This window comes from Phaenicophaeus curvirostris, chromosome 7, assembly GCF_032191515.1.
Source record: "Phaenicophaeus curvirostris isolate KB17595 chromosome 7, BPBGC_Pcur_1.0, whole genome shotgun sequence".
Lineage (NCBI taxonomy): Eukaryota > Metazoa > Chordata > Aves > Cuculiformes > Cuculidae > Phaenicophaeus > Phaenicophaeus curvirostris.
Genome location: NC_091398.1, coordinates 10,015,536 through 10,039,153, shown reverse-complemented (window position 1 = coordinate 10,039,153; position 23,618 = coordinate 10,015,536). Strand labels below are relative to the sequence as shown.

At 39.9% G+C, this 23,618-nt stretch overlaps 1 protein-coding gene across 3 annotated transcripts in view; it reads left to right on the top strand.

Moving 5' to 3' along the window:
- MYO1B (myosin IB) overlaps positions 1-23,618 on the top strand; it is a 97,395-nt gene that overhangs the window by 512 nt on the left and 73,265 nt on the right. For all 3 annotated transcript variants that reach the window (XM_069860739.1, XM_069860738.1, XM_069860737.1), the window contains exon 2: positions 14,207-14,322. In XM_069860739.1, coding sequence (XP_069716840.1) covers positions 14,207-14,322 — 116 coding nt within the window. The remainder of the gene's footprint in view (positions 1-14,206; positions 14,323-23,618) is intronic.

Sequence of the window (23,618 nt, the reverse complement as noted above, 5' to 3'; positions counted from 1 at the left end):
CAGGTTGATGTAGAAAGAGTGTATGCTTGGAATATGCTAGGGCTGCCTTAAATGTTGCCTGCTATCTTTGATTTGCAAAAAAGTTATGTTTATTAGAATGGATGGATTTTAAACGAGAAACAATGAGCTTGAATATATGTGGAAGTAATCAAAATCTTCAGGCATATTAATCTCAATTGGAGAGATATTGTGAACTGACAGTTGAAACACAGGCTGGGAAGGAATAAGCAAATTGGGATTCCAGTTAAGCCTTTAATTTCCTGCTTCATCTCTCTTTGTTCTTTTTTTTGTTAAAATGTACGCATGTATCTGTTGTACTGCTGAGAGGTATGAACTTAATCATTTGTAGAGACTTTGATACAATTCCCCACAACATCCTTCTCTCTAAATTGGAGAGATAGGGATTTGGTGGGTGGACTGTTTGATGGACCAGGAATGGGTTGGATGGTTGCACCTGGAGGGTATTGGTCAATGGCTCAGTGTCATGATGGAGACTGGTGACAAGTAGTGTCCCTCTGGGATCCGTAATGGGACCAGCACCATTTAATGTCTTCATCAATGACACAAACAGCAGAATTGGGTGCACCTCAGGAAGTTTGCAGGCAACACCGAGCTGAGTAGTGTGTTTGACACACCTGAGGGACAGAATGTGATCCAGAGGGCCCTGGACAGGCTTGATGAGTGAGCCCATGTGAATGTCATGAGGTTCAACACAGCCGAGTGCAAGGTCCTATACCTGCTGGTATCAATACTGTCGGGGGCATGAAGGGATTGAGGGCAGCCCTGACAAGAAAGACTCGGAGATACTGGTGGTTGAAAGGCTAGGCATGAGCCAGCAGTGTGCGCTCACAGCCTAGAAGGCCAGCTGTATCCTGGGCTGCATCAAAAGAAGTAGTATGACCAGCAGGTTGAAGGAGGTGATTCTGCCCCTCTGCTCTGGCGAGACCCCACCTGGATTCCTGCACCCAGCTCTGAGGCCCTCAGCACAGGAATGACATGGATCTGTTGGAGTGAGTCCAGAGGAGGGCCACAAAAAAGAGGGATGGTACACCTCTCGTATGAAGAAAGGGTAAGGCTGAAAGATTTGGGGTTGTGCAACCCGGAGAAGAGAAGGCTGTGAGAAGACCATATTGCAGCCTTCCAGTACCTAAAGGGGGCTTATAAGAAAGATGAGAAGAAACTTTTTAGCAGGGCCTGTAGTGATAGGAGAAGGAGCAATGGTTTTAAACTAAAAGAGGCTAGACTTAAGACTAGATATAAGGAAGAATTTTTTTTACAGTGAGGGTGGTGAATTATTGTAACTGATTGCCCTGAGATAGATGGTAGATGCGCCATCCTTGAAAACATTCAAGATCAAGTTGACCACGAGTTGGAGATGTCCACACTCACTGCAGGGGGTTTGGAACAAGATGACCTTTAAGGGTCCCTTCCAACCCTAACTATTCTATGATTCTATGACTTTCCTAGACAGCTCATGAAAGATATGTATTTTAAGAGTAAAGCTGAACTGTTTAAGCCAAAGTATAGCTGTGATCTGCAAGCAATTTTGTCTGCAGCTTATTAGAAACAAATAGATACTTAATTGTAATTTGGCCCTCCTCCCTGCTTTGAAATTTTGGTGTGACTGTTTTTCCTTCTTGCTAAGCATTTGAACCTTCATGGTTTCATTGTGCTTTTTTCTCCATCCTCCAGTGTGGGTAGGATCCTTGTTACTTTTGTTTGCTGCTTCTACCCCATGGTTATAGTCTGTACTTTTGTACCTCTCGTATTATCTGTTGCATCTTCCTTCTGGAGTTGTTTTCCTATTCAACCATGCCTGTTCCTTTTTCTGTAGACATTTACTTGGCAATATACAGTTGCATCTATCTTCTGTTGTATCACCTCCACCTACTTCATCCTTAACTTTGGACTAGCAATTTAAATTGACCAGAAAATTAAAGTTTAAGATGAGGACTCTCATTATCTATTAAAACCTCGTTGGAGAAGAAACCAAAATGATCTATGTTTCTGGAAAGAGTTCTTCCAGAATGGTTAAAAAGAAAATCTTCCTTATACCATGATAGTTACATCTCCAAAAACTTGTCCTAAATTTTCCTTATTCCTTGAAGGTGTAGTCTGTTCCCTTTTGATAACCCTTAGACATTGATACAGGCAGGTACCTTTGCTGCCCTTATTCATCCTGGTTCTAGCAGATCTGCATGAAAGAGCTACAGTGGCTGCCTCTGCTGGAATTCAGAGGTTTTTTTCAGTCAGTGTCTTGTAAAATTAACCTGTTACACATCAATTTTAGAATTAACCCTGCATTTACCTACAGTAAAAGTGGATGATAATGAATCACCTCATTGTACTTTAGCTCAAGAATATTATGAGAAGAGAAGGAAAGGGAGATATCTGCTTAGAGACTGAAGAAGACTACTACCTTGCCCGTTTTGGGGGTCACATTTGAGTGTTTTATTTAGATAATTAAGGATAGAAACCTATGCTGTGAGTGTACCATAGACTACTCAGTTTCTTAAGAAGGATTGTTCTAAGTCGTATGCGAGTGGATTTCTAAAGCTTTTTTTAAAATGTAAACTACTACGGATTGCAAAGTATCTAATTACATGTTTCTACTTAATTTTGACTGGATAGCTTTTCCTTGACAGAGATCAGTTTGAATGACAAATGTTTTATTTTTATCTGCTCTTACATGCTAGTTGGCAAGCATGTTCAAACACACAGTTCTTTGAGACAGTGACAGAGAAGCATGTTTTTCCCCAGTCCCTGATTTGGTTGTACCCGGCACTAAAGTGCAATGTAATTAGCTGTATTATGTGCTTTGGCAGGTGATACAGGGTGTCACTTTTCTCTAGAGGTGTGGGATCTTTTGCCTTGCAGGTGGGAAGGCCTAATACTTAAACATGTTCTACTGAGAAGTGTGAACTGCTGCCAAAACCAACGAATTTTTTTTTTTGTTGATATGCTTTTTGGTTTGGTTTTTTGTTAATCATTCCCTTGTAGTTTGAACCATCATTTACACTTTTAATCTCCAGTTTTGTTTGATCATATGAGGGTTTTTTTAATTTAAGGTCTTACAAGTACTGTTCGTGAATCTGCACTATGAAGGCAAAATGTTGCAGATCTTTGCAAGTATTATTCACTACATCAGTGGTGGAAGGAGTAGTTGTTTATGTCTGTGCCACATGCTGTTATCAGGTATACAGGTTACTAAGCTTGTGATGCTGCATGGTTTTATTTCCCAGATCACTCAAGGAATAATATCTCCTTTCTGTAGCAGCTGAGTTCTGTTGCCCTGCAAATTTCATGCCACCGTTGCATGTTTTAGAACACTTTTAAAACAGTAACTGTTGGAACTGTACTCATGGTAACAACCAGGCATTAATCAAGTGCAAACTCTTCTCTCCTTTCTCTTTACTGCCACCCACTCTCTTCTCCCCAAACCTCACTCATGGAAACTACAATTTGCATTTCTGTTTTTAGACTCAGATGAGCACAATGAAACATTTGTTACATCTGGAAGAAATGTTTGCTTTGCCATGTAAAATCTGTAGTTTGCATACTGTCCCGGGGAAACAAAATCAGACTATTAAAGAACTACTGCTGGTGCTTGACAAAGCTATAGATTTCTTCGTACCTAACAAGCTGCACAGGTGGATGTCACAGGATCCTTTCAGAGGGCAGTAGGAATGGATATATCCTTTAATGGTTCAGTTGAGGGATTAAGTTCACCCCTCATGTCAGCGCTCCATTGTAGGCATTACCAAGAGTTGTGTCCAAGTTTAGGAAACTTCAAACTGAGGCCTCGTGAACAAGTTGAAATGTTTCTACAGCAGTAAACCAGGGCTTACTCGAGATCAGTTTCTAAGCATTTTTCTGTAGACTGATGGATGTGTCTGTGCTACATATGTTAGTTTTCAAATGGAGTTGCGCATGCAAGCTTCAAAAGAGTTTGTTGCGAGGAATGAGACCTGTAACACGAGTGGCTTTGAAAATGCTGTAAAGTTGGCCAGACATTACATAATCGTGTTGCCAGCCTTGATAGGTAAATGCGAGAGTCAGATTGAGCCACCAGTGAAGAGTGCCAAATCTCTCCCCATAGCCAAACATGACAAGATAAATGGGCTCATTCCACTGGAAGAGAATACAATTTTTGTCTTTTCTAGTCTCTCTCACAGAAGTTGCATTTGACACTGAATGTTTTATGTTGGAGATCCTAGTGCCAGCTCTGTTTACCCCACTGAAATTCCAGATCTTGTCTGTAAGAACTCCTCTTGCAAGAGCATTCAAATTGATCCCCTAATGGTCCTCTTGTGCCATCCTGGGCATGGTCACTGTAAGCCCTTCAAGAAAATTAGCTAAGTTTCATGTTGTGGTGCAAGCAGGGCAATAAGAGTACTCCTAACAGTTGGAGAACAGACTACAGATTGATTACCTGTTGTTCAATTTTATGTGTCTTTGATGGAGTGTTTAATGGACTTGGGTGTTAGGTTGCATATCAGAGTGCACAACTGGAGGCTGTGCCTATAAAAATTTATAAGAATGAAGGCTGGTAGAGCTGGAGTTTGGCCAAATACTCTACTAAAGACCATCAGATTCTGCAGTAATCTGATGCTAAGTGGCTTTGCAGGGAAGGGCTTATTGGGTAAGATGCATGTGTTAATTGGAAATGGGAATCTTGGAGTTTAGTCATATCTGGAAATGTTTGGGATATGTCTGACCAGGAAAACTCTCATTAAAAAGTTTTAATTGTTTATTATATTCTTATTGCAATTCTTAAACTTTTTATTAATAAAATTTTCATAATTTTTTTCTCAAAAGTTCTTTTCTGCAAGTATCAGTAACAAAAGCCTGTGAGAGTTTGTCTTTAACTTTACAGAGTAAAGTGTTGCTTCTGCAGTTTAGCAAGTAGAAAAACCCACAATGTTGATTATCTGAAAGTTTAAGGGAGTAGTTTGTGTGGTTAAAACGTGTGACCTAGAGACCACGTGGAAAACTTGAAATAAATTTGTAAAATTCAGTTTGTATGTCACTGATAAATTTTTACTCATTCTGTTGAACTCTTTTCCTGAACTTTTTATTTTGATTTTTTTTTAAGTTGGCTGAAATATGCTCAGCCAATCCAACTCAACAATTATTTTTCCTTTGTATTTTGGGATTCTGACAAATGGGAGAGGGGCAGCTGTCTATGTGTGTATTTACAGTGACTCATGAATGGTAGAGATTTCGGGTAAATTGTAGTATATGTTATTAGTCTGAAACTTACTTTGTACTGGGCTTGTTGTCTTGTGAGGCATGTGGAAGGGGCAAGGGAGGTATGAGGAGTCTGGAAAGGAGTGGAGCTGTGTAGGCTCACAGGAGTCAGCCTTTAGAGGCCAGATACTGCTTTATTCTGTTGCCTGGCACATTATCCCCCACAGTTATGTTGTTTCTTGAAGACTTCCCAAATTTGAAGAGGTCAACATTTTGTTCCTTACAAGAAAATGTTTGTTTGCTTTTTGTTCTTACAACAAAACAGAATCTTTCTCTGATGTCAGCATTTAATTTGTATTTTCTGCGCGTGGAGTTTGTGGGCTGCGTTGGGCTGGAACAGTCTCATGGTACTGAACACATGTTGTTTTATTACTGCAATATTAAATATTTGGCATTCCAGTATAATAACTCGGCGTTAGCTGTTTGAGGTACAACCCTTGTGGCTGCCCTTTGGTGGCATGGCTATTGTGGTGTGCTTGTTTCACAGACTGAGCTGCTTTCTGTTGGTCTCTATTGGTTTAATATTTTAGGAGTGGCCTTTTCATTTCTGATTTGACTTTACTCCTCTATGTTTCTCTATATTATTCATTCACCTTTTTTCCAGCTACCTTACAATATCTGGGAGTTTGCCGAATTGCTGGCAAGCACAGTGGCTTTGTTCCTGCTGCACTCAGATCTTGAATTCCAGATGCTGCATTTGGAAGAAGAGGGTGGGAGATAGGTGAATGAGGACAATTATTTTGGTCTGCATTGGCCTTGTGTGGCCATCCCTCCATGTAACTTGCTTTTGAGAAGAACAGTTTTGTGGTATCAGGAAACATAAATCTAGCCTTTTGAGAAAAATCTTAATTGTAAGATGATTGTGTGATTGTTGAAGTTCAATTTTATTCTGAATTTCATTACCTTCTGAAGTCAGCTTAGTCATGTTCTTCAGTTCATCAGTATGTTTTTCTTGAGGCCAGATGGAGTCCTTTGTTGGATTATGAAGAGGGTTGTTGCCTGCTGTGGTTTGGGTACGTCCTAGCTGTTTGCATGCCTACTGGGAGCAGGTCTGTGCCTTTGCTGCTCCTGTAGCAGCATACAGAAGAGTCTATCCCCTGCCAGAGCTGCCCCTGCTCTCTTGTACTTCAACGTATTTACTTGTGTTAATCCAGTGAGTCCAGCCTGAAGTGCTAGTCTTCCTTTGGGAGTTTGAGGAGTGGCAGGTGTCGTGACTGAGTCCTTTCTTAAAGGCAGAGAGAGAGCCACAGCAGAGAAGCCATCCATCCGCCTGTGATGGGAGCCCAGGGGACTCAAGTTTTCTCAGATCTCCCTCTCTTCCTCCCTTGGGGGATGCCTGTGTTGTTTTGAGTGATTTTCCCAGCAATGTCTCGACCATTTCCCTCTTTGAGGGAAGCTACTGAGTTGTAGTAATAATATTGTTGCAGCTGCCACAAGCTGGGACCTTGAAATCTGCTGCTTCTCCTTCAGATGTAAAGAAGGGCTTGTGTGCCCAAGGCATGTCTTTTCCTGTCGTAGCTTGTGGAATGAGAAGATGTATTCTGCCTCCCTGTAAAACTTACTTTGGTTGTTATCTAGATAGAAATCCTGTCGGTCCTCTGGCCCTTTGCATCAGCATCAGCCCACTCTGGTTAACACTTTATAACCTGCCCCACGTCAGGAGTAAAGATTTTTACAGCCAGCAAGTTGGTTGCTTTTTACCTTGAAGTGTTTCATGGGAGAGTTGCTTATCTCATGGCAGTGCTTTGATTCCTTTTGGCTTTGTATGGCTCCCACAATGCTGAATGTAGTGTTTAGGCACTTATTTGTAGGGCTGTGTGTGGTATCTGCATAAAGCGGTAACAAAGATTAATAAGGATCACAGAAAATTATATGCATATTGTGGACTGTGTGTATGACATTTGGGCATTTACTAGTGGTTTCAGTGCATGTTATATGAAATAAACACATAAAAGGAAGACTAATGGAAGATTGGCAAATAACAGAAATAGAAGCTAAACTGTGCAAATACTCTATAAATGTAGTTTTCACCCTGAAGAACATAGGTTACCCTTGCCTGCAGTGTGCCGGGGGGCATCCCCCTTATGTTTTATTTGTACAGAAATAATTAAAAATTTTGGAATGAGTACTCTCACTACTGTTTTTACCAATGGTTTCTTGGCACAGACACAATCTAATCTCCAGTTTGCTTATGAAAACAAGTCTTTATCTTTTCAAAAGTGCACAAGCACGGATGTTCCAGGGTGTTTTAAAGGTGTCGTTAAAATTTCTCCTGTCTGCTTTGGGCTGACTTCCTCATCACTTACTTTACAGGTTTCATCTGTAATTCTGTGTAGGAATTTTTCTTGTTTGTGTAAAAACATTGCAGTGTAGTCAGAGAGGCGGATGGCTGAGATGATTAGTCTCCTTCATTAGTAATAACATTAGAGTCTGTCATAATGATTGTGAGGTTAGCAGCAATGTTCACTGAGCAGAGTAGAGATTTCTGTGCCCTCCAGAAACTCAGAAAAGAAACCTGACAATCTGTGCGCGTGCATCCCCTTACAGACTTGTTTCAACTTGCTGTGAGACTCTTTCTCTGGCAAACGCTCTGCTCTTACTTCAGGGCTTGGATCTAAAGCAAGTTGCAGTGCGATGAAGAGCTTGTTTGGGGCTGGTGCGGGTTACCCACAGCTTGTTTAGACTGCTGCTATTTACACAGAGACTTGCAGGGTCGAGCCTGTATTGAAGAATATTTTACAAGTATTGTTATCCTTTCTGACATTGGTTGCCTGTGTCATAATTATTTGCTTTGGGGTATAGATGTGCTCTTCTCACTTTGTGTTACCTGTTTGAGCTTTGTTACTTGGGTCATTGTATCAGCCATCATATTAGGTACACAACTGTGATACATACTAATGCTGAACTTTGCTTCTCTAGCAATAAGATAGCTTTGCTTGAGCTGTGGATACTATTTCCTCGGTTTCTTCTTTTGCTTCATTTGCCTCCCAGATTTCAAGAACTTATCCAGTGTTTTTCTATGTAGTTTTCTTTGCAGTTTTTGCTGTCCTGTACAGGTTTTACAAGGCTGCCTGTCATGATTAATGACTCCATTAAGCAGATATAATTAGAAAGAACTTCAGACTACAGTGAAAAATATTCAGTTGTATCAAAAAGGGGAGAGGGAGCAAGAGAGAGAGAGAGAGACACTAAGTATGAAAGTCTGTTTTTTATTTTTAGTTTACCGCAGACTAGCCTTTGGAAAAGTCAGTTATGCACATTGGCTTCCCTTCCAGTCAGGGGTGTAGAAACAGATCTTCTCATCTGTAGCATGTTACTGATCATTGCAGCCTCTGGAGAGCTGATCAGGAGCTTTGGAGAGGTGCTGTTTTTGCTGGGAAACACTAATGAGAGGGGGGCTCAAAGCAAGAAAGTTTCTTTCGCTAACTAAGGACCAGTGCCGTGTGATGCTATGTGAGTCCAACCCTTACTGGATGTGGGAAAATCTACACAGAAGCTCTTGTTCAAGGAAATCAAACTTTTTTAGTTCCTGTTCTTTCCACTAGGTAATTGCTCTTTGGGATCTCAAAGCCTAGTTGCTTTCAGATGCTACCCAGAGGCTCTGCTCTTGCTCCAAGCTCACTAAAGCATGAGGCACTGGCTGAATGCAAAGTGCAGCTGCACAGCTTGGGTCACAGGTAGAGTTTATTTGGTATGTGCTGTCATGAAAGAGTGCAGGCAAACCTTGTGAAATACTAGTTTGTTTGTGTTTTTCAAGTATCTAGCCCATCCAAACAATACAAACACCTACATACAATACATTGTGATTCACAGTAATACAGTATATCAAAGCCCCAGAAATAGCAATAATGGCCTAAGGTGATTTTACTTACATTTTTGATGTTACTTTTTTCCTGATTCTTTTAAAATATAGCCTTTTGCAACTTTCCAAGTGTTTCTAACCTGAAAAAACACAATGGAACAGAATCTGGATGTGTGGTTCTCTTGTGACCAGCCACAACGAAAATCAAATTTGAGCACAGAGCATGATTGCTCAGATAAGAACTGATCTAGTTGCTAGTGTTTATTAAAATGAGAAACTTCAGTATGAAGTAACATTGTGATGTTAAATTTGTCAAATTCTGTTTGAGTTTGAGACAGTTCAGAAAACTGAGAACATGTAAGTACAGGCTTCCTCTGTGTGTGCCTTCCCCTTGGCTCAGCTATTCTGAGCATGTAGTGGCACATGTGCTTATGAGCTGGCAAGATCCAAAACCACAACAGTTCAGGCAAAGGCAAATTAAAATGAGTATTATATTAGAAAAATGCTTTTGCATGTGTAACATTAAAAAGAAAACAACTACAAAACCCAAACACAGTTCTCCTCCCTGTGAAGAAAACAGTACTGCCCAAGCCTTGGTTCTAGATTTGTTCCAATAAAATTTAGTCATGCTTCTGTTTGATTTTACGTCGCTATCTCTCATTTCAATGAATTGTTTTAGTGGTGTAATCTGAAACTGTTCAGTATTATAGGAGCCCAGTACACCCAAGCATGATTAATACTAAAGAAATGTGTTATGCATAACTGCAGTATAAAAATTGGTCTGCATACATGTAAGAATCAATATCTTTGCTAGCAATCTTTTTTCTTTTTTTTTTTTTACTAAGATTTGTTTGTTTTCTATATCTGTGCTCCAGCGTTTAAAAAATAAGTGAACAGAGGAACCTTATTGGGCCCTAGGAATTCAGTGCACTCGCAGGGGATGTTAATAATTGGATATTTTAAAGCAGGAGTGATGTGAGCAGCAGCAGTTTTTCTGGCAACGGTTGGTCAGAAGCATTGGGTTTGTTTTTAAAAGTGCTGCCAGAAGTGATGTAGAGTACACTTCCAGAAAGTTTGCAGCAAATCTGTGTAGCTTCTTTATGATTTTAAGTTCTGCAGAAGGGTGCTTTGCAGAGGATGTCACAGATCCAGAAAAGCTTTTAAAGATACCGAGCAGGCTGTTACGATAGCCCCGGCTCTGCAGCAACTATGGTGCAGCCTCAACTACTATTGATTAACATTCCCTGGCTTCTGCAGCTGCAATCTTCTCTTTTCTGGGCCTCTGGAGTAAGAGACTTTGTCAGGAGGAAAAATAGCTTTATTAATATGCTGTGTCCCAGAGTGAGAAATATTCTCCCCTAAGTTCTACTAGTGGTCTTTTAAAAGCTTCTCTTTTTGAGCTGGCCTGTACTGCCTTCTGCCCGTGTATCACATTTCACCACGGTGCCTGTGTGTTCTGACTCCAGAGGTGTTTGGGGACCTTCTGCTGGGCTCTCTATAAGGTTTTTGCGACCTCTCAGCTGAAAAGGTGTATAGGCATTTCAGGCAGTTTGCCAGTTTTTAGCAATAGCTTTTCCTAGACCTTGGCTGGGAAGAGGATGCTGCCTGTAGGTTCTCCCAAGCAATGGGAGCCTTGCATCAACTTGCTTTTTTTGGCCTCTTCTAAAGCCTGTCTTAAAGCTCCTTGGGTTGGAAAGGCACAGAAAGCTTTGCAAGACAGACACGAGCTTGAAGTCGTAGTAACATTCTGCCCCAAGTTGTTATATTTGCTTTCAGTTCTAGGGGGGAGAAAATAAGGCATCAAAGTGTCTTGGATGTTGCAACTCCAACAGTACTTGGAAGTGATATAACAAATATTATGGGCTTTTCTAGTTGAGCTGTGAGTTAGAATTGTCTTCCTACTCAGGGTCTTAAACACTTTACTGAACAGGGATGAGTTGTCTCTGTTGTTTTGGTGGAGAACATGGATTGTGTTGTCATTTGACTTGAAACTTGAATGCTGTCTTGAATGTGGATGGAATATTAGCCCATTACAGTGTTGCCATATGTGACAGATGCTCTAATAAATGATGAGTGTGAGTCCTTTTGGTTTGGGTTCTGGACAAACATACCAGAGAGGCAGAATTTGCCTTGGTGTGTTATTGCAATAAAGTAGAAATTTGGAGGAAGGACTGTTATCGAGAGTCTCTGGTTAGCAAAACTTAAGGAGATGGCAGATCTTGTCCAAACTTGCATAATGAGACTATATCAAAGCCAAGAAAGAAATCAAATCTCCTGACTGCATTCCGTATGGTCATCACCATAGGGCTGTTCCTCTGGGGTTTCATTTTTTCCTTAAACAGGGAAAATGATGAATCTCTTTAGTCCCTGGGGTGCCACAGTATGATATCCCACTACTATTGGGCATTCTGCTTTCAGCACTGGAATGTTTCTGTGCTTATCACTTGCTTAACAATTTAAGCTATTTTTGTTTATTTATAATAGAGTTCTGGTACGAAGACAGATATGTGGGAAAGACATTTTCCACATCTGTTTATCCCTGTTATGTGGGATCTCACAGACCACCAGTAGCAAGTAGCCATTAGCCATCAGCTTTGAGATACTGGCATTTTTAGAAGAGGAGGTGTATTAGTTCTTGTAAACAGCTTTGCACCAAAAGCAATGGTTTCTTGACATGCTTTGGCTTGGTGTTTAAAATGGCCTTGAATATGTCTTTATTTCTATATAGTCGTTTGACCTTTTGAAATATTGGTATTTTAGGAAATGGTCTGTATTTGTGCATGTCTGACAATAAACAGCTGATTTGAATTTCCAAAATACATCATCTAAGCATTACTTGGTTATGAAGAGATAGTTCTAAATAAATCTCATTTAAATGCCTGTATTCAAAATCAAAAGTCAAGATTTTCACTTTTCCTCATCTTTCTTTACTTTGGCATCTCAGAGCGCTTCAAGGAACTTAGCAATTAAATTGTATGCTATTATGGTAGCAGAATAGCTGAAAAGGGCAAGTCTTTGAGTTCCGAAGAATTTCTGTTTCAAAAAGTAATCTTTGAGATCTGGCCTTCGTTTCTCTTCTGCTGATGATTTTCTAGCACTGATTTCACAGCAGGCTGAATTCACAAACTCTTAAGATTTAGGAGGAAACAAGTTAGCATAGTAATGTTTTATCCGGAAAGAGTTGGGGTATCCATGCACTTGTGAAAACTAGAAAACTCACTCTGGGGTATGTAACTCACACCAAGAATACATAAGCTTACAAATTGCCAAAGCCGCATGTGTTGAAACAGCAAAGTAAACACTGTAGAAAGGCAATTTTTGCATTTTCTTCCTGTTCAGCTGGAGATTAGACATAGATGGAAAACACATTCCTCCTTGGAGGGAGGATTACCACAAATCCAGCCTGTTTCTAGTGTACTTGGTCTGTTCTGGGCTCAGATGCACAGGGGAAAATGTTTTGCAGGAGGTTTTTGGCCAGTTCCAAAGAAGAGGAGAAAGTATGGGTTGTTTAGAAATGGTGAGTCTTGGGCCCAGTTAATGAAGTACTGTGTTTCATTGTGGCAGTAGTCAGCAGTGGCTGCTTCCATTTCATTCTGTGAGTAGTAAACACTGCAGAGATAAACTACAAGTTTCTGGAAGCCTCATACCACTTGTTTTAACACTGCAGTCTGGTTTGTTCAACTGTATTTTAAATGGGACAGAAAATGCCAGTTAAGTTCACAGCTTGCTTATGCTTATGCATGCTGTGGAAGATAGGAAATCTTGCTCTCCTAGCTTTCTGCTTAGGAACAGGTTTGTTTAATATTTAGCAGAAAATTGCTTTACATGTGAAAGACAGGGAATGGTTGCAGCACTTAGTATTGTTACTTTGTTACTGCAGCTTGGGAGGTAATTCTTGCTGTGCTGAAGCTCTTGGTGAGTAGCTCTGGCTCCTTTTGCCTCTATTCCCGTATTGTAGCACTTCCCTGTAAGGAAAGTTGTGGGGATAAATCCTAATAGTGTCTGTGAGATACTAAGATATCATGGTGAAGGAGCCATTTAAAATCTATGCATGTACCTATGTAAACCCCATCGTTTTAGTTGTTTTTCTTTAGTAGTTGCTAGCAAGTGTAATCCAAATAACAGGAAATTGTTCCTTTTGTGCACAGCCTTAATACCTCCTAGGGAGTCCCTGGTTGGAAGACTGTGTATCACCTGGTGTTCTTTATTTATTTCATGGTTGTGGGAAGAGATACCAAATACCTGGGTTTTAATTCATCTTTGGTCAGTATCTGCAGGCAGAGTGGGATGGGGTTGTGGCATTTCTTGCCACTCAGGTGCATTTGAATGCAGCCCTTGCAGCTGGAGGGAGTTGTAGAGAGCTGCAGGGCATCCAGCTGTAGGTTTGACGGAGGCTGATTAATTGTGTTGTGTGCCAGCATAGTAATCAGGATGTACAGTGTTGGTCTTTATTCAGCTTGGTAGTGAACAGGACCTAACAGAGTAAAATAAGGCATTACTACGTGTGCTTTCCAAGGGCAATGGCAAGTATTTTTAGAATCTGGAAATAAAAATTACACTTTACATCTGCTGAGGAACTGTGGCAGAGCTTCAACTGACTTGAAGCCTAACTGTAAATCTCTCAATTGTCTAACAGCCTGTTGGAGGCTGTTAGTGTTGAGGTTTGTTCCCTGTGCTGTCCTGTGCCTAAGGCTTTGAAGAGATGATATGAAGCTCCTCCTTGGATGAGGGAGTGCAGTCCAACTCCGTCTTTGCCTTTATGTAGTTTTGCAGAAGTGCACAAGGGCTGCAGCAAAACTTCTGTGTTATTTGCCATGTAGATGGAGTCAGTTCTTCGTGAACATATGTGCCCTTTTCCCTTTCCCCCCTCCAACTGAAATAGTCACAGAAATATTGTATGATTGGACTTTCTTTTAAAAAACATTCTTAACAGGCTTTCAGTTATGTGGAAATAGCAACTTGGTACCCAACAGTGATTGTTCAGAGGGATCTAAAAGGTGTTTCAGAGTTTATGTACATTCATATTCATATTCATTGCTGCAGTTAGGCAGTTTTCTTGGTTTTGCATAACTATCAAATGGAAGGATTATACATAAGCAGTAAAAGTATGTTAAAAAGAAAAAACTACAGTATATTTTTGTTTCACTTCAACAGACGTACATTGGCAGCGTGGTGATATCGATAAACCCCTACAGACCTCTACCCATTTATACTCCAGAGAAAGTGGAAGAATACAGAAACCGAAACTTTTATGAACTCAGTCCTCACATGTAAGTATAGTGAAGAAGTTTTAGTTTTCATTCTGTCCTCAAGCAGATGGTACCAGCTGTCTCGCTCATCAAAAGCTCTGTATTGATTAAAGCAAACAGAACAAGAGTCACACCACCACTCCCCCAAGGAGACCTAAGGAGAAGTCAAGATGAGTTACTCTTTCTCTTTCATGTATTTAGATCCTGGTGTGTGGATTTTGGAACATTTTTCTGTAACTGTTAGCAGTAGCCTTTATTGCTGCATTGTAAAGTAGTCTGTCTTTGAGGAAATCTGTTTCTTTCAAAGACCATATTATCTTGTGAAAGCCTCTAGGTGTTAAAACTGTTTGAGTCATATATGGTTTCTTTTGATATCTGAAACTTCTAATTCCTATTTTCACAATGCAAAAAATGAAAAGGCCCTCATGATGAGTGCAAAAACATATTGGATATGTCTGAATGGTAAGCGTAGGAAGAAAAAAGCTTGGGCTTCTCTCATCTGTGGAAATGAGCCTGTTCTAAGAGGGCCGTTAGAGTGCCATAAATATATAATAAAGATTTAATGCTAAAATATGTAGCATATATACGGATACATAGTATTGCAAAATATGATTTGCGTATTATATCGATACCAAGTCTAAATTTAGGAATAGAAGGCTAGGAAGTAGGTATAATCTTTTATTCTGGCATCCATTTTTATGGGGGTCCATATTGCAAAGAAGTCAAAGGCCTTACCTTGCTGTTATAGAGTACTGACGTGGCTTGTATTGTCTGGGCCTGGTAAGAATTATTGAGAGTAATGGAACATGGTTAAGCCCTGTCCATAATAGGACATGACTTTGATCACAGGTGTGGGTAATGTGGCTTAAAATGAGGTATCTTGTCTTCAAGGTCTGTCAGTTGCGGTAATCTTGTTAGATATCATAGTTGTGAGGTTGAAGGCATCTGTTCCTCTTCTCTGCATGATGCTGGGATACTGTTCCCAGTGTGTTGTGAGGTTGCCACCTGACTTTGCAGTAACATATTCAGGAGGTGGCTTTGAGTAATCAGTGATTGAATGAGTGTCGTAACATGGCCACTGATTTGTGCATCGTCCTTCAGTGTTAGCTTTTAGGTTAAAAGGAAATTATGTGTGGAAAAAGTTCCAGAAGTTGTTTTGTTCTGATGAATTTTTTTTCCTTCACACTTCATCTGTAACTTTTCCAGATACACTGACTGAAATGCTAACACCTATTTAATAAGATCGCATAAGCTTCCGGTAGTTTTTGGCCCTTTTGTATCTGAACTCTGGCTGTGTTCAGGTTTTCTTTCTTCACAGTTTTGTCTAGCAAGCACAGTTACTTGCTAAATTAACACAGTTGCTTGCTAAAAGAACTTTCTGCTCTGCTGACTTTATTCAGCTGCAGAAAGTTTGCTGTTGTATCATGGAAGATTTTAAAAATAAAATCTGGGAGTTACAGTTTGTCTGACATTCTGAAAGTCAATACTATGTGTTGTACTTTGTTATATGTTGGATAAAGTACATAGTAATAGATTGATCTCCACACTTTTCCATCTCTCTTGAGAGATGGTTTTCCAGAATAGAAATGGTCAGTGGTCATTCTTGTCTTGGTATAAAAATGCCTTAACTGTTTTAACTTGGTATAAAAAGGTTTCGTGAACATCATTTATCACTAATGGCAATAATTGTATGGTCAGGCTGTTATTTCACAGCAAGAACTTCTGGAATCCAAGCACTAGAAATCAATGGTTTGAAATGAAAAAATTTTAACTTACGTCAGGTGATCTCAACTGCGTAATAGTAATACATTTTCATGGCAAGTTTGGATAGAGTACCAAGTAATGAAAAGTGCAAGACTAATTTGTCTTGGACTGATATGGTCTCTTAATAAGTTTTCTTTATTTGAAACTGCTTCTGTATGGAAATATTGTCTTCTGACACCTGCTAAGTAGACAACATATCTTTGAAAATACAGAGTTATGAAATAATCTTTTATTATGATTTTTTTTTTACAGACACAGTGTTTTCCTTTGAAACTGTAGAAATATAAATTGATCTTGCTTTATTTTCCCCTTGCTTCCCTTCCCACCTGTTTGTAGATGCTTATGAGAACTGCAGAATCAAGAGTCGCTTTTGTCTCTGCTAAATTTGGTAAACTTCTCACCGTCTTTAAAATATACTTTTGAAATATTGTGGGTGTCTAAAATAAGGATTATGTAGGTTGTCTTATGCAGTCTCTGAGAAGCCTAAACAACTTTTCACCCTCTTTAATATACAGTGCCTTGTGCTGTAGTCTAAGGTTTAATGCCAGTCCAGTTGTTCACTGATTAGTAGGCCATCAGATGAGCTTACAGGGTGACCATATGGTCCTGCTGCACCCAAGCCTGGACTGATGATCAGTGGGGTGCTTGCCTACCACACTGGTCAGTACAGGCCAAGAACAGGGTTTGAGACAGAGCTGGCATCATCCCAGCCTTGGAGCTTGCTAATTCCAGGGTTGACATTTCTGGGAGTGGCAGGCCACTGTTAAAAGCAGGGTTCAGGCATATCTGAGGAGGTTGCTAGACTTCCACAGAGACCTTGCCGTCTTCATGGTATTTTTTTCAGCCGTTCAGGGACTTTAATGAAGAGATACTGTGAAGCAAATTGCAACTTGTGGTATTTCTTCTGATGTGGGGGTAAAAAAACCTGTATTGATTTGTGGAGATGTACATATTTTTCTTAGATTTGTAAATCTGCATTGAGCCATGACCTCTTCAGAAGAACTGATTGTGGGTATACCCACCGAACCATTTAAGTGTGTAGTTTGGGAAAAGACTTGGTTTCTATTCCATAATCCTGAGCAAAGTAAAACTCTTAACCGTTTATAAGGAAACCAATGCATATGACCTTGAAAGTGTGTCTAGAAACAGAATGATATGTAGTGTGGTTTTTGTTACAGCATCTCTTTTGTACAAATAATCAATTTTATTACTACTGCTAACTAGAAAAATACAGAGAATTTCTTACAATAATTTCTACTGGTGGTTTGGTTTGATCCTATAGAAACTAGGTCTGTATGGCATCAAAACTTTTCCATCAGAAATAAATACGCTGTGACCCATTGGTGTGATAGCTTGTATTTTCTGGAGTCTGTCTTTTTGGAGAGAACCTTCAGGTTTAGGAATCTCAGCTTTTAAGGGTCAGCATTTCTGGAGCAGTCTGCCATGAGGCATTCCCAGACCTCCAGCTCTGTTTGGGAGCTCCTGGGAAATGAGGAATCTAAAACATGCTTTGCTTATTTTCCAGTAGTTTTGTACGTCTATGCTTGAGGTACATCCAAGTGTTTGGATGTGATGGATTGGTATAGGGAGGATGTGTTTGAGAATGTCAGCAGTCACAGTAAAATAGCAGGCTTGAGGTGCAAATGAAAATGGAATGAAAAAGGGAGAAATATATGATGACATGAAGGATTTTTTCTCCATCTGTGATCATTGAAGGAAACATACCCATGGGAGGGAAAAATCTGTTCACGTGTTTCTCAGCCCTAATCTGAAAGACAAGAGAGTACACCTAGTCATCTGCTCTGTGTTTCTTTAATAGTGTCTGTGACTGACACTTTCTGTGACACTAGTTAATACTTAATTGCAGGCTTTAGGCAGTTGATTTACTTCTTTATTTTAAACTTTCTTTGGAAACTATGGAGTAAGGCCATGGGCATATTTAAAATGGGCAGCCAAACTGTTTCTGGGAGAAGGTTTCTGGTCAGGTGTTTTTGGATAGTGTTATACCTGATAAAATTAGATGAAAAAGATTTTATTTTAATAGTTCATTCCTCTCTAAATACACCACTGTTGTTATGGCACCATATAATAGAGTTACATTTCTAGGCCTCCTGAATGCTTGTTTTCATAGTCTGTGGCTATTTGCATAGCTCTAATAGGAAGTTTATCAAGCTTCTTTAATTAGTTTGTTGGGTTTTTTTCTGGTTGTTTTGGGGTTTTTTTTGTGGTTTTTTTTTTTTAATTTTAATGGTTTGTTAGTCTTCTTGCTTTTGTCTTTATCTGAAAGGCAGGGTCAAACTTGTCTCTGACTTGCCAGGGCAGAGTGTGACGTTTCAGTGTTTAAACAGCTTGCTACTTGATTTATGCAATCCTTACACTTTTGTTCTGCTCCTTCAGTTGATGTAATTACTCTTTCAGTTTACATTAACTTCGACCAGTCACAAAGGCAGCTGCTGGTATCTTTGAAGTGAAGGCAATAGGAAATAAAGAGCTTATCATACTATTTATTTGCAACCATCATGCCATATCATTTTCCTACCAGTAACAGATTCCCTTTAAGGCACTGTGGAGCATGCACTTTCTTGCATTTCCTATCTTAAAGTTGACTCCTGGCTACTACCAACTCTCCATCTTTGGGAGGTAGTGTGACATGGGGCTTTTTGCTCCGCTTTATGTTCCAAAATGCCTTACCTGCTTGCTACAGAAGAATCATGGATTATTTTGTTCCACAACTTAAAACAGAAAGTGGCAACCCTAATGCTGATGGCAAAATACAAGCAAATGACAGTTCCAAGGCAATGTCTATAACTGTGCACTAAAGTATTTATGATGAATAACTGGGAGAGCAGGAAAATACCTAGAGAAGGCTTTTGTCAGACATCTATTGAATCCGTTTAGGCAATTTTGCTGTATGCTTTATTTACTTGTTATTAATTCTTTTAAGTCAAATATTTATGAAGAGGTAGAAGTTTTACACTAAAAGCTTTCAGGTTTAAAGAGACTTAAACTCTTGTACGCAACTTCTGAAAATCTGCTTGCCTTTATATAGGATACAAACACAAAGATATCAAACTGATGCCTGTTATAATACGAGAATGAGGAACTTACTAATGTTCCGTATTTCAATGATCGTCAGATTGATAATTATTGGGACAAATTATCCTGTGTATATATGCAAATGCTGTTGCAACAGATACAATTTGCTGTTTCCTTTCAAGTTCTGAGCCAATATAAACAGCAAACACAGAAGTTGTATTTTTGCTTCTAGCTTTTTTTTTGCTGGTGTTCCAGGATTGCATGTCTTTAGAAACACTGAGGTTACAGTAAGTCTTTTTCCTCCTTAATTTAAAGCAAATATTTTTGTCTGGAGGGCATAATAAAGCCCCAGCTGTGAAGGGTAGTTTTTGCCTGTATGTAAAACTAAGCTTTCCCCCATAGGTAGGAGAGTTTTAAGATGCACTGTAGCTAACTATTTGTCAAAGAAGGGGAAGGTAGGGTGAGAGCTTGTGCTGTGGTTCAGTGTCCTTCATTGCCCCAGTATGTTTATTTTAACATTTCCTTTTTTTTTTCTTTTCACTTTATCGTTTCCTAATTTTCATTTGTTTTTATTTGCAGAGAGGGTTGGGTGTTTGGGATTTTTAAAAAAAATCTTTCTTCACCGCCTCCCACAGTTCTGTGTTTTGTTCACCTTGCAGTGTCCCTTTTTACAGACCTTTCGTTCTTATTCCTAATAATTCCTGACTTCCCCAGGGACTCAGTCTTCGGACTTGTTCATGTGGCTCAGCAGAGTGCCTCTTTTGGAATAGATTTATAGTTGAGGAAAGATTATCACTTCAGAGGTTAGTTGGCAAAATTAACCTCTGGGCAGGGAGGAAGCATCTATGGCTGACGGAAATAATAAATAGCAGTTAGGGAGGGCTGCCAGTATATAATTGTTAAACTTATAGAATCATAGAATAGTTTGGGTTGGAAGGGACCTTAAAGGTCATTTAGTTCCACCCCCTCTGCCATGGGCAGGGACACCTCCCACTAGACCAGGCTGCCCAGGGCCCCATCCGACCTGGCCTTGAACACCTCCAGGGATGAGGCATTCACAGCTTCTCTGGGCAACCTGGGCCAGTGTCTCACCACCCTCATGGTGAAGAAATTCCTCCTTATGTCTAGTCTAAATCTGCCCCTCTCCAGTTTATACCCATTGTCCCTCATCCTATCACCACAAGCCGTTGTGAACTGTCCCTCCCCAGCTTTCTTGTGGCCCCTTCAGGTACTGGAAGGTTGCTATAAGATCTCCTTGGAGCTTGCTCTTCTACAAGCTGAACAACCCCAACTCTCTCAGCCTGTCCTTGTATGGGAGGTGCTCCAGCCCTCTGATCATCTTTGTAGGCCTCCTCTGGACCTGTTCCTACAGTTGTGTGTCCTTCTTAGAACTGGACACAATACTCCAGATGAGGTCTCACAAGAGAGGAATAGATTGGCAGAATCCCCTCCCTCAACATGCTAGCCACGCTTCTTTTGATGTAGGCCTGGACACTGTTGGCCTTCTGGGCTGCGAGCACACATTGCTCACTCACGTCGAGCTTCTCATCAGTCAGCACCGCACAAGTCCTTCCTTGCAGGGGTGCTCTCAATCACATAATTTCTCATCCTGTACTGAAACTGGGGATTGCCCCAACTCAGGTGTAGGACCTTGCACTTGTCCTTGTTGAGCCTCATGAGGTATCATGCTAGGAATGAGTTGAAAGAAGAAGGTGGAAGAAAATAAACCTACAGAGAATATGGATTTCTTATTTTGGAAAGGTTCAGGATATATTAAACTCTGTAGTGGAGCAGTACTCGATATGGTGTATCCATGAATGTAAATCCCTCAAGCCTGTAGGTGAAAAGGAGATGAAGCATTATGCTTGCTTCAAGAGTCAGAAGGGCTTCATGCCTGAGAAGGGCCCCTTCTTTTGCAGGTTGCTGGCACACCACCCATGGGGTGCTCAGTTTCCTAAATTCTACCCTTGGCAGGAGGTCTCAGAAGCCCTTCTGAGAAAACAGTTTTAAGGAAGGCAGTTGGAATGTGGCCATATTGACATGGCCGTCTGATTCTCTGAAGAGCATCTTGGAAGTGTTTTGTGAATTGAAGGTTTGGAACATAAAGCAAGATTTCTCTTGCATGCAAGAATAAATTTATCTTTTTCCTGAAATTTGAGCAGAGTGATTTTAGTTGGATAGCACATAATGCAGCATCTCACCCCAGTGCTTCAGAGCTAAATATAGTCTTATTGACATGAACAATAGTTGCTTGTTTGCTGCCGATATTAAATTGCATGAAATTTTGTAATAATGCATTACAGTACAGGAACTGATTTATAGCAGGGTGTGCAGTTGTAAGAAGGCTTAAAAATGCACCTAACACCCAAGAAGTATAAACAGTCTGGAAAAGCAGTATATAGATGAATGTTGTCCTTCATTTTTGTTTTTAAAATGGTATGAAGTTACATTTAGACTGGATTCCAAAGTTCACTGTTGGTCATCTAAGTAGTGCTGCCTAAATTAAGAAATTAAAAAGCCCTTTAAGTTCTTTGTGTATGGCACTGGTGCTGTCATTTTTCTCTAAGTGTTCAGGACATGGAATTTCCAGCATGAAAATGTATGATGCTGTGTGTCACTGCAGAGCTGTAGCACGGATGGATGAAGCCGCCAGAGCTTCCTGCACATAGGCTCATTCAGACATCAGGCAGTCTGGCAGTGTGGAGTTCAGGTGGATTTTTGTGCTATTGTAGCATTTAAACACTTCTAGACTGGGAAGGGTTGTACATAGACTACAGGGCGTATAAAAATCATCAAGACAAAACTGTCTCCCAAAATAGTACCCCAGGAGGCAGAGACTGCCGTGGTCTCACTCCCCAGCATCTCACTGCTCTCAGAAGCTAAAGCAGCATATACTACCATGACAGAATTACTCAAGAGCACCAAATCCACTGGCTCACAGACAATTTTGTTCTCCGCAGCCATCTCAGTTGGCAGTACCATCAGTCACAGCTCCTGAAGTCCTTCTGCCAGAGGCCTCCCTCTCTCGGTAGGATCCATCTGGCTGTGGTAGAGCCTGCTTGTCCATCAGTTTCTCATTTGGAGAGCCATGTGTGGTCCTAGCTGGTTGAAAAAAAAAATAGCATTCCTGTGTCCAGTGGACTTCTTAAGAAGCTTGCAAAAACTGCAAGAATTGGGTACCTTTAAATCATAGTGAGTTTGTAAGGGAAGCACTTAATCTGAGATCTGTTCTAGATGCTTCTGTAACTCTATAGTTGTCGTCCTGGTGTATGAAGGAAAAAAATCTGGGGGTATCCTTTATAAATTAACTGCTGGCTTAAAGCCTCAACAGAATAAGTTTGTTTTCAGAGCTGTTTTCAAATATTTACTCATACCTCTGTACACAGCATACTTTCACATTTGACTTCAGTCATGTTGGGGATTGAGAGTCAAATGTTTCAATTATCTGTGATGATCTCTTTCTCTTTCTCTTTTTTTTTTTTGTATGTGAGTGTATTTGTTATAGTCTGTCTTTATTTGTAAGCATAAAATAGGTTTGAGGTTTGGCTAGATTGATAGAGCAAAGATAGAGCAGATAATTTGGGGAAAAAAAGGGCAAAAAAAAGCTTCACTGTATGTTGGATAGTTGGTGATGTGTGTTAATGCTCCAGTAGTCTAAACTGATCATGATCCCATTTTTCTCATTTTCCTGAACCCAGAATGTTCTGGCTAGTGTTCTTAGTATGCCATTGATATTTTTAGGACATAAAACACTGAGATTTTTTTGTAATTAATTCACATTGTCACATGAAGTAGAATCCCGCTAATTCACACAAAAGGCGTTAAAATCAATTCAATATGTCTTACTGATTTTGTGTATGAAGTGGGACTTAATTAAATAAAGAAAAATATGCACAGTAATTTTTCAGTTTTGTGATACAGTTCTCCAAATTCGTCAATATACGACTTCTCTTTGTCTCTTCTTATCAGTTCAGATGGTTCTTCCAGCTCTTCGTTTGTACGTCTAGGCTAGAAACAAAACTAGCCCTTTTTGTGCTTCTTAGTAAAATGAGGTTCTTCTGATTAGAAAATTAACGTGTTATGAGAGATCGTGGGCGTAAAAGCATTTTTAAACATTTCATGGAGCTTTATGTATAGCTAGATTTTTTAAAAAGGCCCTGATAGCTTCATTATTGTTTTCATTAGAGTTTTGGGACTTTTTGCATAATGGAAAATACTTAAAAGGAGGCACTGATATGTTTTACTTATTAAATGCAGGATGAAATTGAGGGCAGGGATAGGCCCTGTCAGCAATGACACCAAAACCCTTACAATGCATTGTATGTACACGGACCAGCATTTTTATTAGACTTCTCCTTAAATGGCAGCATGGTCCTCTCTTAAGAACTAGGATTTCAAATTGCAATTAAGAACAGCTGTCGTCCTTGCACTGGAAGTGTCTGATTGTGTTTGATGGTTGTCTTTTTTTTTTTTCTTTTCTTTTTTTAGCAGTTAGTAACACACCAGGAAATGCCCAT